The sequence below is a fragment of the Entelurus aequoreus genome, linkage group LG09, assembly GCF_033978785.1.
Source record: "Entelurus aequoreus isolate RoL-2023_Sb linkage group LG09, RoL_Eaeq_v1.1, whole genome shotgun sequence".
Classification (NCBI taxonomy): domain Eukaryota; kingdom Metazoa; phylum Chordata; class Actinopteri; order Syngnathiformes; family Syngnathidae; genus Entelurus; species Entelurus aequoreus.
In genome coordinates this window covers 19,566,538-19,580,239 of record NC_084739.1, presented here as the reverse complement: position 1 = coordinate 19,580,239, position 13,702 = coordinate 19,566,538, and the positions used below count along the sequence as shown (strand labels likewise).

Below are 13,702 nucleotides of genomic sequence, written 5' to 3'. Positions count from 1 at the left end.
GAGTGGTTTTCTGAAGTGTTTCTGAGCCCATGTGATATCCTTTACACACTGATGACGCTTTTTGATGCAGTACCGCATGAGGAATCGAATGTCACAGGCATTCAATGTTGGTTTTCAGGCTTGCCGCTTACGTGCATTGATTTCTCCAGATTCTCTGAACCTTTTGTTGATATTACGGAACGTAGATGGTGAAATCTCTAAATTCCTTGCAATAGCTCGTAGAGAAATACTGTTCTACAATTTGCTCACGCATTTGTTCACAAAGTAGTGACCCTCACCCCATCCTTGTTTGTAAATGACTTAGCATTTCATGGAAGCTGCTTTTACACCCAATCATGGCACTCACCTGTTCCCAATTAGCCTGTTCACCTGTGGGATGTTCCAAATAAATATTTGATGAGCATTCCTCAACTTTCTCGGTCTTTTTTGCCACTCGTGCCAGCTTTTTTGAAACATGTTGCAGGCATCAAATTCCAAATGAGCTAATATTTGCAAAAAATAACAAAGTTTACCAGTTCGAACTTTAAGTGTCTTGTCTTTGCAGTGTATTCAATTGAATATAGGTTGAAAAGAATTTGCAAATCATTGTATTGTGTTTTTATTTACGATTTACACAACGTGCCAACTTCCCTGGTTTTGAGTTTTGTACTCAGCCGCGCCGTCATGGGCTGGCCTGGGCTGAGTCAGCCGTGCATGTTTAATTTTGTCTTGTCGATGGGCGAGACAAGTTCTTATTATATCCAATCACAGCTTTTTAATAGCGTACATTACAATGGGGGTTAGTTATGAAGGACAGCCAATCAAATGCCTTTCGTTTTTAGATGAGGAAGTCAGTAGTCCCCGCCAAAAACAAAAAGTGTTGCTTTATTATGTTCCATATCGTAATGTCTGTACAACTGGGATAAAGGGAAGAGAACATTTTTATAGCTATGATGCCATCAGCAGGGGAGTCGTTGATCGAGACATCACAACTGTAAGTTAAATATATTATTCCCGCTGCATGAGCTTCACTGCTGGGGCTTCCTCTGTCCAACACTGATTACTACATGTAAGACAAACACCTATATTAGTGGTTATTGTAACAATATCTGTTTGAAATGATTTAAGCCTTTATCGTGTCCAAAAAAGGAAAGTTTGCCATTTTTATGGTATTCATGGGATTGTAAAGAACTGTTGTTCATTCGATGTTGATGTGCGAATACCTTTTTCTTGATTAGAAGTTACATACAATATTAACTGTTATTTTTTCATGCACATAGTAAATATTACTAACGTGTTTGGATGTATTCAATAAATCAATGTATTCTTGGTTGCCAAAAAGTGACTCAATGTAATATACTTTGATATTGACACATATATGTGCATAAATTATTATGAAATAAAAATTAATAGATTTTATTTGCAACACACTTTTCATTTAAATAAATCTTAAAGTGCTAAAGTACGGACCAATATTTAAAACAATAAAAGCTTAGCCATTAAAATAGATTAAATACTAAGACTCAAACACTATCAGTGAAGCATTAGAAACACAGTACATGCAAAATAGTGGCTTTTCTAACAGTGCATCTATTTATTTTAGTTATTTAAAATCAAAATCCAAGTATTTCTGTGTGTGTATAAGTACCTTTTGAGCACATTCAACAATATGGCGATTATAATAAGAGTGCTAATTTGGGTCACAATAACAGTGGTAATAACATTTTCATACTGTTAAATCCCCAACACTAACACTTGGCCATCACTCCAGCAGCACTAAAAACGGACTCAGCCAAACTGCCTCTAGGTAATGCTGCAATTATCAACGCCAACAAAGAAACTGACTCAGAAATTTAATAATAAAACAAGCTATAACAACTGGACAGTAATTACCATAATCAGCTCATTCTTAAATCTTCCAATAAAAAAATGAGATTTTATTATTTAAATCAATTATTATTTACTAACACACAAAAGTACCGAAAATGGGTACCGTTGAGTACAGGTTTAATAATAATAATACCTGGGATTTATATAGCGCTTTTCTAAGTACCCAAAGTCGCTTTACATGTTAAAAACCCATCATTCATTCACACCTGGTGGTGGTAAGCTACTTCCGTAGCCACAGCTGCCCTGGGGTAGACTGACGGAAGCGTAGGTTTCCCTAGTACCGGGAAATTGGTACCGAATCGGTTCAAATGCGAAAGGTATCCACATGTACTAATAAAAAACAAAAACAAAGATTTTAGAATGCAGACACGTGGGCAGCATTGTTTTACCTAAACTAATGAATAATGGTTTGCAATTGTAACACTACTTATACAAACTCCCCAAAATGTGTTGCCGGAGACGTTTTAGGAATGTTCGATCCGTCTGCCCAGCAGATGGGTTAATTGAGTTAAATCTTTTAATCACATTAATTATGATGATTTATCAATTCCATTGTGTCATTTTGGCAGCCGTAAATAAAACTAAACTGCTCACTCTTTGACCGACATAAATGGGAGCGAACATGAAAAAGTCTGCCGACGTCATGCATGGTGATGGTTTGAAAATATATATATAAAGATAAAAACCTCCAAATGGAACCACGTATGGGACGCTCAACTTTGTAAGTGTACATTGTAATAAACATGACTGTGGTAGCTTTGGTCAAAGGTCAAACATGTACATTACTGGTGCTCTACCAGCACCACTTTCTAACTGATCTTCTTTGAAAGCTCACATTATGAGTCCGTTTTTATTCTCTCATTCTAATCTGCGTTCGCCCCAAGGCAGCACGTCCCTAATACAAAGTGTCCCTATAGATGAAAAATTATTTCCTGTTGAAGGAAAGCGAAAAATATATTTTTACACTTTGTTTCAAGAAGACAACACAGCATTGTGTGCTTTGTATTTATTAGTTCGGCAAACACATAATGAGTTTATTGTTACCAGTCAGTGAAGGTTATTCTTTGACAAAAGTGTTTTGTCTGGTGTAGATTGAACACATTTTTATTATTAGTTTTTCCTTCAAAATCTGCTCATCTGTTCTCCTGCAAACCTTAATTAATAATCTCTGCAGGATTTACATTTTGCCTGCTTCCTCCCCCATTAAGGACACTGAGCGCCTTCGCCTGTGCTACTAAGCATTGATTGTTTTCATCTGTACATACTTAAGAGTGGATATAAATGAGCAGAGGGGTACATTGTAATGCTGACACCGTGGTGCCTCACAGGGCTACGACGATGGATACGGAGGAGAATACGACGACGAGAGCTACGACGCCTATGACGACAACTACAGCAATCAATCAAAGAGGTGACGTTTAATATTCAGCATTTGGCTCGGTCGCACTGAACGATACTGTTCATTTACTTGAAACCATCTCCCGACTTGGTATGAAAACTAAAATTAATGATTGAAAGAAAAAGCAGATTTAGTTTTTTATCTCCACACATGCAGTCATGGTCAAAAGTTGACATACACTTGTGAAGGACATAATGTCATGGCTGTCTTGAGTTTCCAATCATTTCTACAACTCTTATTTTTTTGTGATAGTGATTGGAGCACATACTTGGTTGTCACAAAAAACATTCATGACGTTTGGTTCTTTTATGAATTTATTATGGGTCTACTGAAAATGTGACCAAATCTGCTGGGTCAAAAGTATACATACAGCAATGTTAATATTTGGTTACATGTCCCTTGGCAAGTTTCACAGCAATAAGATGCTTTTGGTAGCCATCCACAAGCTTCTTCTGGGTGAATTTTTTACAAAATTGGTGCAGTCCAGCCACATTTGTTGGTTTTCTGAGAAGGACTTGTTTCTTCAGCATTGTCCACACGTTTAAGTCAGGACTTTGGGAAGGCCATTCTAAAACTTAATTCTAGCCTGATTTAGCCATTCCTTTACCACTTTTGACGTGTGTTTGGTGTCATTGTCCTGTTGGAACACCCAACTGCGCCCAAGACCCAACCTCCGGGCTGATGATTTTAGGTTGTCCTAAAGAATTTGGAGGTAATCCTCCCTTTTCCAATCACTCTATCACAAAAAAATAAGAGTTGTAGAAATTATTGGAAACTCAAGACAGCCATGACATTATGTTCTTTACAAGGGTATGTAAACTTTTGACCACGACTGTATATGCTGTAAACTAATAACAGCTTCATACATTTAATGATAGTAATAAAATAGAACATGATGAGATCTGTGCTTGTTGATTCCTTTCTCATCTAGCATCTCAGATTACTACGAATACGGACAAGCAACAAACGACGAATCCTACAATAACTATGGTAAGTCAATATTGCATATTGTGTGCATAAACATGTATGGACATAAACCTTTATATCTCCCAAAAAGCAAATATCAAAACAAATAAATGGTGGGTTAAAATCAATCCAATTGAATGAGCAGGGGAAAATTCCAAACGTATTTGAAGTAAATACTGTTAACAACCCTGACAAAATTCAGAAAAAAATGATCGTATTGACCGGAATATAAGACAACCTTGTCATTTTCAGCACCCATTTTTAGAAATATAATATGAATTCTCAATTTACGAACTTGGAAGGATGGGTTTTGAGGCGGAGCTCTTAACTCAAAACACTTGTACCTCAAATCCACGTCTCCTATTGAAATTCATTTAAACGGTGCAATTTTAACATGTAACATGCTTTTTCAAAAGAACAAATATCTGGATAAGAAATATTGTATAAAAAAAACAATACAATAAAAACAGCAGATTTATGAAGTAATGTAATAATATTGTACAGGATTTACCTTGGAGAGTGGACTTCTACGGTATCTCCTTCCAACTGCATCTTTGTCAAACACACCATCAGCGGCTTTCTCATTTTTTAATGCTGTTCGGATATTATTTTAACATCCTTGGCTGGCATTGGACTCAGTCTGCTTCAGTATGGTGCAGACTACCAGTGATACGCTCAAATTGCTCCACCAAATCGACTACACCCTCGGTCACGTTTTTGATTACCGTATTTTTCGGATTACAAGTCGCTCCGGAGTGTACGTCGCACCGGCCGAAAATGCATAATGAAGAAGGAAAAAAACATATATACGTCGCACTCGAGTATAAGTCGCATTTTGGGGGGAAATTTATTTGATAAAATCCAACACCAAGAATAGACATTTGAAAGGCAATTTAAAATAAATAAAGAATAGTGAACAACAGGCTGAATAAGTGTACGTTATATGACGCATAAATAACCAACTGAGAACGTGCCTGGTATGTTAACGTAACATATTATGGTAAGAGTCATTCAAATAACTATAACATATAGAACATGCTATACCAGGGGTCGGCAACCCAAAATGTTGAAAGAGCCATATTGGACCAAAAATACAAAAACAAATCTGTCTGGAGCCGCAAAAAATTAAAAGCCATATTACATACAGATAGTGTGTCATGAGATATAAATTGAATTAAAATGACTTAAAGGAAACTAAATGACCTCAAATATACCTACAAATGAGGCATAATGCTGCAATGTGTACATATAGCTAGCCTAAATAGCATGTTAGCATCGATTAGCTTGCAGTCATGCACTGACCAAATATGTCTGACTAGCACTCCACACAAGTCAATAACATCAACAAAACTCACCTTTGTGCCTTCACGCACAACGTTAAAAGTGTGGTGGACAGAATGAGACAGAAAAAGAAGTGGCATAAAACACGTCCTAGAAAGTCGGAGAAAGTTATACTTGTAAACAAACTACGGTGAGTTCAAGGACCGCCAAAATTAGTAGGACAAAACGGCACTCGCCAAATACTCGAATCAGTGAAGCATGTTTAATATAAACAGTGTGCTTTATAACAATTAGGGAGGTTTGCGTCATGTTTGTCCTCCTACGGAAACCATATTAAAACAAAAACTTTTTTTTTTCCTCATCTTTTTCCATTTTTCATACATTTTTAAAAAAGCTCCTGAGAGCCACTAGGGCGGCGCTAAAGAGCCGCATGCGCCGCGGGTTGCCGACCCCTGTGCTATACGTTTACCAAACAATCTGTCACTCCTGATCGCTAAATCCGATGAAATCTTCTTCCTCATTGTCGCTCCTGGTATGCGCCGCTTTCTTTCTTTCTGCTGCTCGATCGCCGTTTTCTGCTTGTAATCTGCAGTATATGATTTTCTTTTCGGTGCCATTTTTGTTCAGCTCTTCTCCGTTTTTATAAGTTACCGCCAATGTTGAAATAATCAATTTTAATAGCTACGGATGTAGCAGCAGTTAGCATCCCATGACCCACAATGCACTTCTGCCATGACGCACAACGCACTTCTGCCATGACCCTCCCCCGCCAAATTCTTATTGGTCGACGTGTGTGACGATTGCTGACGTGTGTGTGTGACGATTGCGGACATTTGCTTCGTCTCTTACGCGAATCCATCCATCCATCCATCTTCTTCCGCTTATCCGAGGTCGGGTCGCGGGGGCAGCAGCCTAAGCAGGGAAGCCCAGACTTCCCTCTCCCCAGCCACTTCGTCCAGCTCTTCCCGGGGGATAATATTATTTCATATTTTACGGTAATGTGTTAATAATTTCACACATAAGTCGCTCCGGAGTATATATCGCAACCACGGCCAAACTATGAAAAAAACTGTGACTTATAATTCGAAAAATACGGTATTTATTTTTTTAATTCAATGAATATCATCAACTTCTTCATCTCAGCACTGTCCTCACTCACTTTCTTCCTTCCCAATCTCTATCTATAATCTGGGACATTTGCTATGCTGACTAAAGGCACAGTTGCTTGTAAGTCAAATTTTTAAAGTATAACAATTAGCAGAGAGACAGCTCTTATTTCAAAACACTTTTAAATTGAGGTACAACTGTATTGTTTGAGTGACAGAAAAGACGTCGCTGGCTGGTGTGCATGAATTAATATCTAAAGCCCCAATATAAGACAATGTTATTTTGTATTTTTCCAGTTTGTATGGCAAGTAAAATATGTTGTCTTATAGTCGGTCAATACGGTTTGGATTGTTATAGTATGACGACAGCGGTTTTTGCTGTTATATCTTTAAAAATATATATAAATATATTGATAACTTATCGTATTTCTAAACATCGCTGAAGCTTTAATCCTTTTGAAAAATGATGTTTTGATCACATACTCCTGGTGTCGGCTATTATACGTTACAAACCACATTGATGTTTTTTTGTTGTATTTGTTTGGAAGCCACCCCTCCTTCCTTCTTGGCTCCTGGCAGCAGTCGGAGCCAGAAGGAGCTCAGGGGAATAATTGATGCATATTGTGAAGGTGGAGTGTTTTGCCTTTTGGACAGGGGCCCTCGTCGGCTCATTCCAAAAGAGAGAGAAGAAAAAAAAGCCTCTACCAGCGTTTTCTTTGCAAAAACATCAACTGGCCTTCTTGCCCGCCACATGACAGTGGCGCTATAAAATGTTGTTTTTTTCAACACACCTAAAAAACCAAGAAGGGCAGTGTCATTTGATTTTCTGCGCCATAAACATTTTCCGATTTGGAAGCTTGTTTAATGTGCCATGCAGAAGAGGTGTTCCTCCTTTTTTTGTAACGTGGCTTTAAGGAAGGAAAGGAACTGCTGGCTGTCAAATTGCATCGTTGCTTCAACAGAGGCCAAAGAGCTCGTAAAATTTATTTTGTGTAAATTCTCTGCAGCCCGGGGAGGAAATTTGCTCATAAAGAATATTCAGTCACCGATATCTGTGCACACTCACTGAGGTGTTTTTTACTGCTTTTCCAGAGGAGGAGTGGCCCACTTCACGTCCCAGTCTTAAAGCTCCGCTCCTACAGCTGACAAGAGGGGGATACAGAAAACATCCTTATGGTAGATACTGAAGGTGCTCCATACATATGGCCTGTCTAATTATTTATCCTATTTATTTATTTATTTCAAGAAATGTTTGCCCATAACCCCTTAAAGCAGCTGTTTTCAAAGTGTGAAAAGAGCACCTCAAAAAAGATACTAAGCAGAATGCATAAAAAAAACACAACATGTATTCTTGTCTTACATAAGGATTATAAATGACAGGCAAAATTCCCCCGAAAAAGTGCAGTTCCCCTTTTTAAATGTGGGTTTGCGTGTATCCTTCCATCGATTTCTTCTACGCTTCTGAGGCTGGAATAAGTCCAGCGCCCCCTCAAGGTGAAACATGTTATTGCACTTGAAGTTTGGATGCGGCGCACACCGCACAAAATAAAATGATAAGATAAACTCTCAAAGCCATCAAATATATTCTGATCTAAATTGAGACACCTGGAAACATTCATAGAGATGAGGATAAAAGGACCATAATGCCTCTGAATTTACTCTCTAAAATCTAAATTCACACCGTTGTCTCGAGTGCGACTTGCGATTTCATCTGAAGCGTGAGGCCATTTTTGTCTATTTAATAGAGAATACATATGTAAAATCTATCAATTGATTTTATTTATTTTTTGACAGTTAATATTAAACTGTCAGCCGTCACGCTCCCCCTCACACAAATAGCTGTCTAATCTTATCCTGATGCATCACAACTCCACACACATTTGTACTAAACAAAAGTCTTAACATCACCAAAAAGATCAGGGTGGTTATAATAAGTGAAACAAAGTTTCACACATGGAGTTACATCCATCCAGGTGCATACACCCACTACATCACCATGACAACACTTACACACATGACAAGCACTCACAACACATATGTTTTTCTTTTCTTATACATTCTAACTCGTAAATAAACACTAGAAAGTATCAGCTAACAATGGAGGTAATGGGTATTGATCTATTCTTTCTATAAAGCCTTTTAAAAATATCCAAAACCTTCATCAACATTTCTGGTCTGGCTGGCTACGGCGCAACACTTCCCGCTTCCTGCTAAATTCAAACTTGTGAATGGATACTCACTTTGGAAAGACAAGTGAGTATCCAATCACAGTCTCGTTAACATCAGGCTACTTAGATAGGCAACTGTCAACAACTGGTGATCTGATTGGCTATCGCAACTGTCTCTCAACTATATGTGTTCTCAAATTAATCCGCCAACGGTCCCAATGAGTATCCAATCACAGGACGCGTGAATGTCACGTTCAACCTTAGGCCATCTAGAAGGTCTTACTGACAACAACTCGTGATCTGATTGGCTATCGCAACTGTCTATCACCTGTATGTCCCGGTTCTCTTACAGTGCACGGACGCCCACATTGTTGATTCTGAAGGCTTCTGGGAGATTTGGTACAGCATGGAAGGTAGCGGAATTCTGATTGGATACAAACTAAAACTAAAAACAACTGCATTGGAAGCAGCATAATATGATATGAAGAGATTATGAATACTTTTAGATATTTAGGGAAAGTAAATAAAAAAATAATTCTATCTTTAATTATGATCATGATTTCTGATTATGTTAGGCAAGCAGAGAAGGCCTTGCTGGCCATCACTGGTATACATTCTGTAAGTATATATATGTAATATAGCCACAAGCACATTTATAGTAATGTGTAAAATGTACGTATTTTGGTCATTTTAAGCATACAGCGGCACATTAATTTCACAGACGCATCACGTTCGCTATTTCCTTCAACAACAGCTATAACTAATTATGGCAGATTTCATGAGAGACAACAATGATTATTTTGGGACAAATGATAACACAGAACCTTATCTTGTTGATCCAGAACATCCGGAGAAGGAGTTACAAGTTTTGGCCTTGTTCACACTGCAGGTCAATTCCGATTTTTTTGCACATATGCAACAAATTTTTTTCATGTACGCGTGTACTGCGCAATTCTCCATTTTTTATATCCGACCCAGGCCCTTTTCATATGTGGAAATAGATTGGATATATATGCAATGCGTCCTAGATGTGAACACTCCCACGCTCATCCGAGCAGAACGTCATCAAAAAGCGATAAGCGTCATAATTTTTCGCCAAAATAGACGGTTACAAATTGAATAGTTGACAATGGAGCAGAAAACAGGTGGAAATAAAATGTTTTAGGAACTTAAATGAAAGTTCCACCACTCCTGTCTGCAACTGCTCGCCCACGGACACGCTCTTCAAGCATACATCGAAGCAAAATATCCCATAAAACTGCGAGATCCAAAATTGTTGTCTTCTTCCTTCTTAATCTTCTACGCACAATAATTTGGTTCATAAAATGTTGACTTTGAGTCCACAAAATCCTTGAAATTGCCACAAATGCGCCAGTACTTAGACCGACTTGAGTGGAAGCCATGTTTACACTGCAGTGCGTGCGACGTCATGACATCATGTCCGCATGCGGGACCGATTGCATACACATTAGAAATTGCTTTTATTTTTGTAACATGAACGGCCACTAAAAATACCCGATTTGACCAAAAAATCTGAATAGGACATCTGAACCTGCAATGTGAAGTTAGCCTTAGAAGCTGAGTGATAAATAGATCTTGCTCTAATGAAACACCCATGTAGCACATGTGCTAAGTGCTAAACAAGAAGTACAAACTAAAAACATAATAAAACAATAATTTACTGTACAATGTCCGCTCTCACTGAGATGCCGACTGATATGTTCATATAATTCGGTTTAGATGAAGAAAAAATCATAATCTTTACGCAGATTAAAAAAAAAAAAGTACACAAACATTTTATCGTGTCTTTTAGACCTAAGTGGGAAATCAAAGTTGACCAAATTCTCGGTGTATGGCTACAACCTTCCACTATCCAGGTGAAAAGCATGATTTATAATGTAGAATTAACTTTTACCAGCTCAGTATGTCAATATAGTATAACGGCATATCTCTGTGATCAAGGCGCCGGTGAAGTAGTTCCTCTGCGTTAGCGCTTATAATAACAATATCCCTAATACTTGATTGATATACAGGTCACAAAATGAAAATGGAATATTTTTGGCGGTTTTTGGAGGGTTTTTTTTGATTGCTTTATGGGCGCAATAAATGTCTCCCATTATCTGCACTGTTAGCCTATCCACCTTGTACTTGACGTATGTTAAAAATTAGAATGCATAATAAAGAGATTGTGAATGATAAGCAAAATTCTAAAAAAAATGTAAAAAGTGCAGTTCCCCTTTAAGCGCAAACAGGACAATAGGGCCCTAAGTCCCTAAAAACAGCAGCTCACTCCTGTCATAAATAGGATATTTGACGAGCGATTTTGCTGGAGGTGCTTAGAAACAGCAAGGCGCTCTCGCCATATAGAAGATCGTTGACTAAAATTTTTTTTACTGTTATTGCATTAGGTCAGGGCTATTCAACTAAATTGTTTTGGGGGCCAAAGTTTGAAAAAGATAAGGACCAGGGGACCCGACTTCTTCCTTCATTATTCTTTTTTTCTATATTCCTGAGAGCCAGCTTCCTCTGCAGTGGACATTTGATTTTTGTCTTTTTTGTCAAGCGTTACGAAATTCACGGAAAAAACAAAACTGCTATAAAGCAGCAGCGTTCTGTGTTTTTTTTTAGGACCTATTGCAAAGCAAAGCTAGTCAAAGATCATCTATATGACAACACTCTAGTGGTTTTCGGAATCTACTGAATCTCTCTTCCAGGTTTTTTTTTTAACTGTTGAATAAGTTGAATAATCCTTAACACAGCAGTGCACATTATTTAGCTTTCTGAAAATGGCCAATGGGACAACTTAGGTAAAATTAATAAAACAGTATAACAACAACGAAAAAGAAAATAGCTATAATTTCTATATTTCCATTTTGAAAATCGCTGCTTTAGTTCATGTTTTTTCCTGTCAAGTAAAAAAACAAACAAACAAAAAACCCCTACTGTATGTAAATAATATTTGCATCTCCTTTTTACATTAGTTTTCTTTTATTTACACAAACACAATCTATGAAACAAAAGTTTTGCCCTAAAATCCAACCCCAATCCTCACAGAAAATGGACTTCTGTTCACCACTTTTAGTTTTGTATGTATAGATTTTGAAAGTACAGGTTTGTGATGACTGCTTGGAAGTAACTGCATGGTTTCCCAATAAGAGGAGAAAGGTGAAGTAAATAAATAAAAAACACACACATTGTGCAGCTCTAAATCGTTACCTGGAGGACTTTATGGCGTGGTTTTTTCCAATCTCTGCGATACAACCGATGCAAGCAAAATGTTTTTCTTTGGGGTTGAAAGCAATCAAGCATTGCACAGTGTGTACTTTATAATGAGTGCTTTGGTGAATTGTGTCCAATCTGTATTTGTACATTGAGGATTTAATAAAAACGAACCCCCAACACCGTGTGTAGGTCTCTCTAAATCAGGGGTCACCAACGCGGTGCCCACGGGCACCAGGTCGCCCGTAAGGACCAGATGAGTCGCCCGCGGGCCTGTTCTAAAAAAAAAAAAAAAAAAAAAAAAAATTTTTTTTTTTTTTTTTAAATTAAATCTACATAGAAAAAACACAAGATACACTTTCAATCAGTGCATCAACCCAAACAACCTCCCCCATGCACACTCATCCACACCCACTCACACAAAAGGGGTTATTTCTTTCTGCTACCAATATTCTGGTTCCCACAACATAGACAACACATCTGCAAGGGACACAGTCCCTGAAGCACACATGATTGTATAGGCTGCTGGTCCACTAACATTTTCATTAATTACTATTTTTTATGTAATTATTTTTATATTGTTTTACTTTCTTTTTTATCCAAGAAAATGTTTTTTTTTAATTTATCTTATTTTATTTTATTTTTTTAAAAAGGGCCTTATCTTCAACAGACCAGGTTGTCAATGAAATTAGATTTGTTTAAAGGGTTTTTTAAACCAGGCCCAGTCCAGATAATGTCCAAGTCGGACTCAGCAACACACACCTTCATTCATGTACACAGAAAAAAATTAGGGAACACAACAGATTGCATATAATTTATAAACAAAATTACATTTTCAAAATAAGTATTTATGTACAGTCCAGATTATGTCCAGGTCACTCAAATGAGGGAACACAACAACAGATATCATATAATCTATAAACATAATTATACTTTCAAAATAAGCCTTTGAGGACTTCTCATCTTTTTTTAAATGTTTTTTGGCATCATTATCGTTTTCAACTATGTAACTTTCTAAAGTTAGAAAATACTGAATAAATGTTTTAAAGAAAGTAATACTAAGTGAATATCTGTTTTTGGCCTTAAAAATAAACATTTTACCGAGTACTATAATTAAATTGACTAAATCATGATTGTCAATGAACTCTCCTAAAATAACAGAAACCACATTAAGCTTCATAAACAAACCAATCCTTAAACACATTTTTTCAACTTCCACCCAAAACAAAGACACAATATGACAATACCAAAACAAATGCAGGGTGGATTCAGGCTCCTGACAACAAAATCGGCAATCATCTGACTCTCTCATATTCCATAATTTTAACATTTTCCCTGTGGGTAAGAAGTTATAAATAATTTTAATTTGAAAATAACGATTTTGCACATAGATAGTGGTTTTATAGATTCGTTTGAATATGGCATCCCATGGCAACGGGCAGTCAGAAAAGTCCTCCCATTTTCCATTTGTGTTGTATGAGGCAGCCTTCAAAGATTTCTTTATTAAATAAAAATTATATATTTTTCTATTTATTTTAGTTCCTTTTTGCCAACTAGAATTTCTTATTAGAGGTTTACAAACTAATAATTTAGTAGTTCCATAATTAATTATTTGTTTCCATCTTTTCCAAATTACTCCAGTTAGTTGATAAAATGAAAAGCTTGAGCAAGCATCACCATACATAGCTCTAAAT

General features: G+C 37.0%; 1 protein-coding gene and 1 long non-coding RNA gene across 5 annotated transcripts in view; one reads left to right on the top strand and one right to left on the bottom strand.

The window, feature by feature from the left end:
• The window catches only part of LOC133657233 (uncharacterized), a 972,718-nt gene that overhangs the window by 18,684 nt on the left and 940,332 nt on the right, over window positions 1–13,702 (bottom strand). The window lies entirely within an intron of this gene.
• Window positions 1–13,702, top strand: part of khdrbs2 (KH domain containing, RNA binding, signal transduction associated 2) — a 144,649-nt gene that overhangs the window by 118,693 nt on the left and 12,254 nt on the right. For 2 of the 4 annotated variants that reach the window (XR_009827240.1, XM_062058290.1), the window contains exons 7-9: window positions 3,198–3,280; window positions 4,200–4,258; window positions 7,714–7,797. Coding sequence is in view for 2 of the 4 variants with exons in the window: in XM_062058290.1 (XP_061914274.1) it covers window positions 3,198–3,280; window positions 4,200–4,258; window positions 7,714–7,797 (226 nt within the window). In the remaining 2 variants the exon portion in view is untranslated. Of the gene's footprint in view, window positions 1–3,197; window positions 3,281–4,199; window positions 4,259–7,713; window positions 12,326–13,702 lie in introns of those variants that run through there. The other 2 variants (XR_009827241.1, XM_062058291.1) reach the window with 2 other exon arrangements.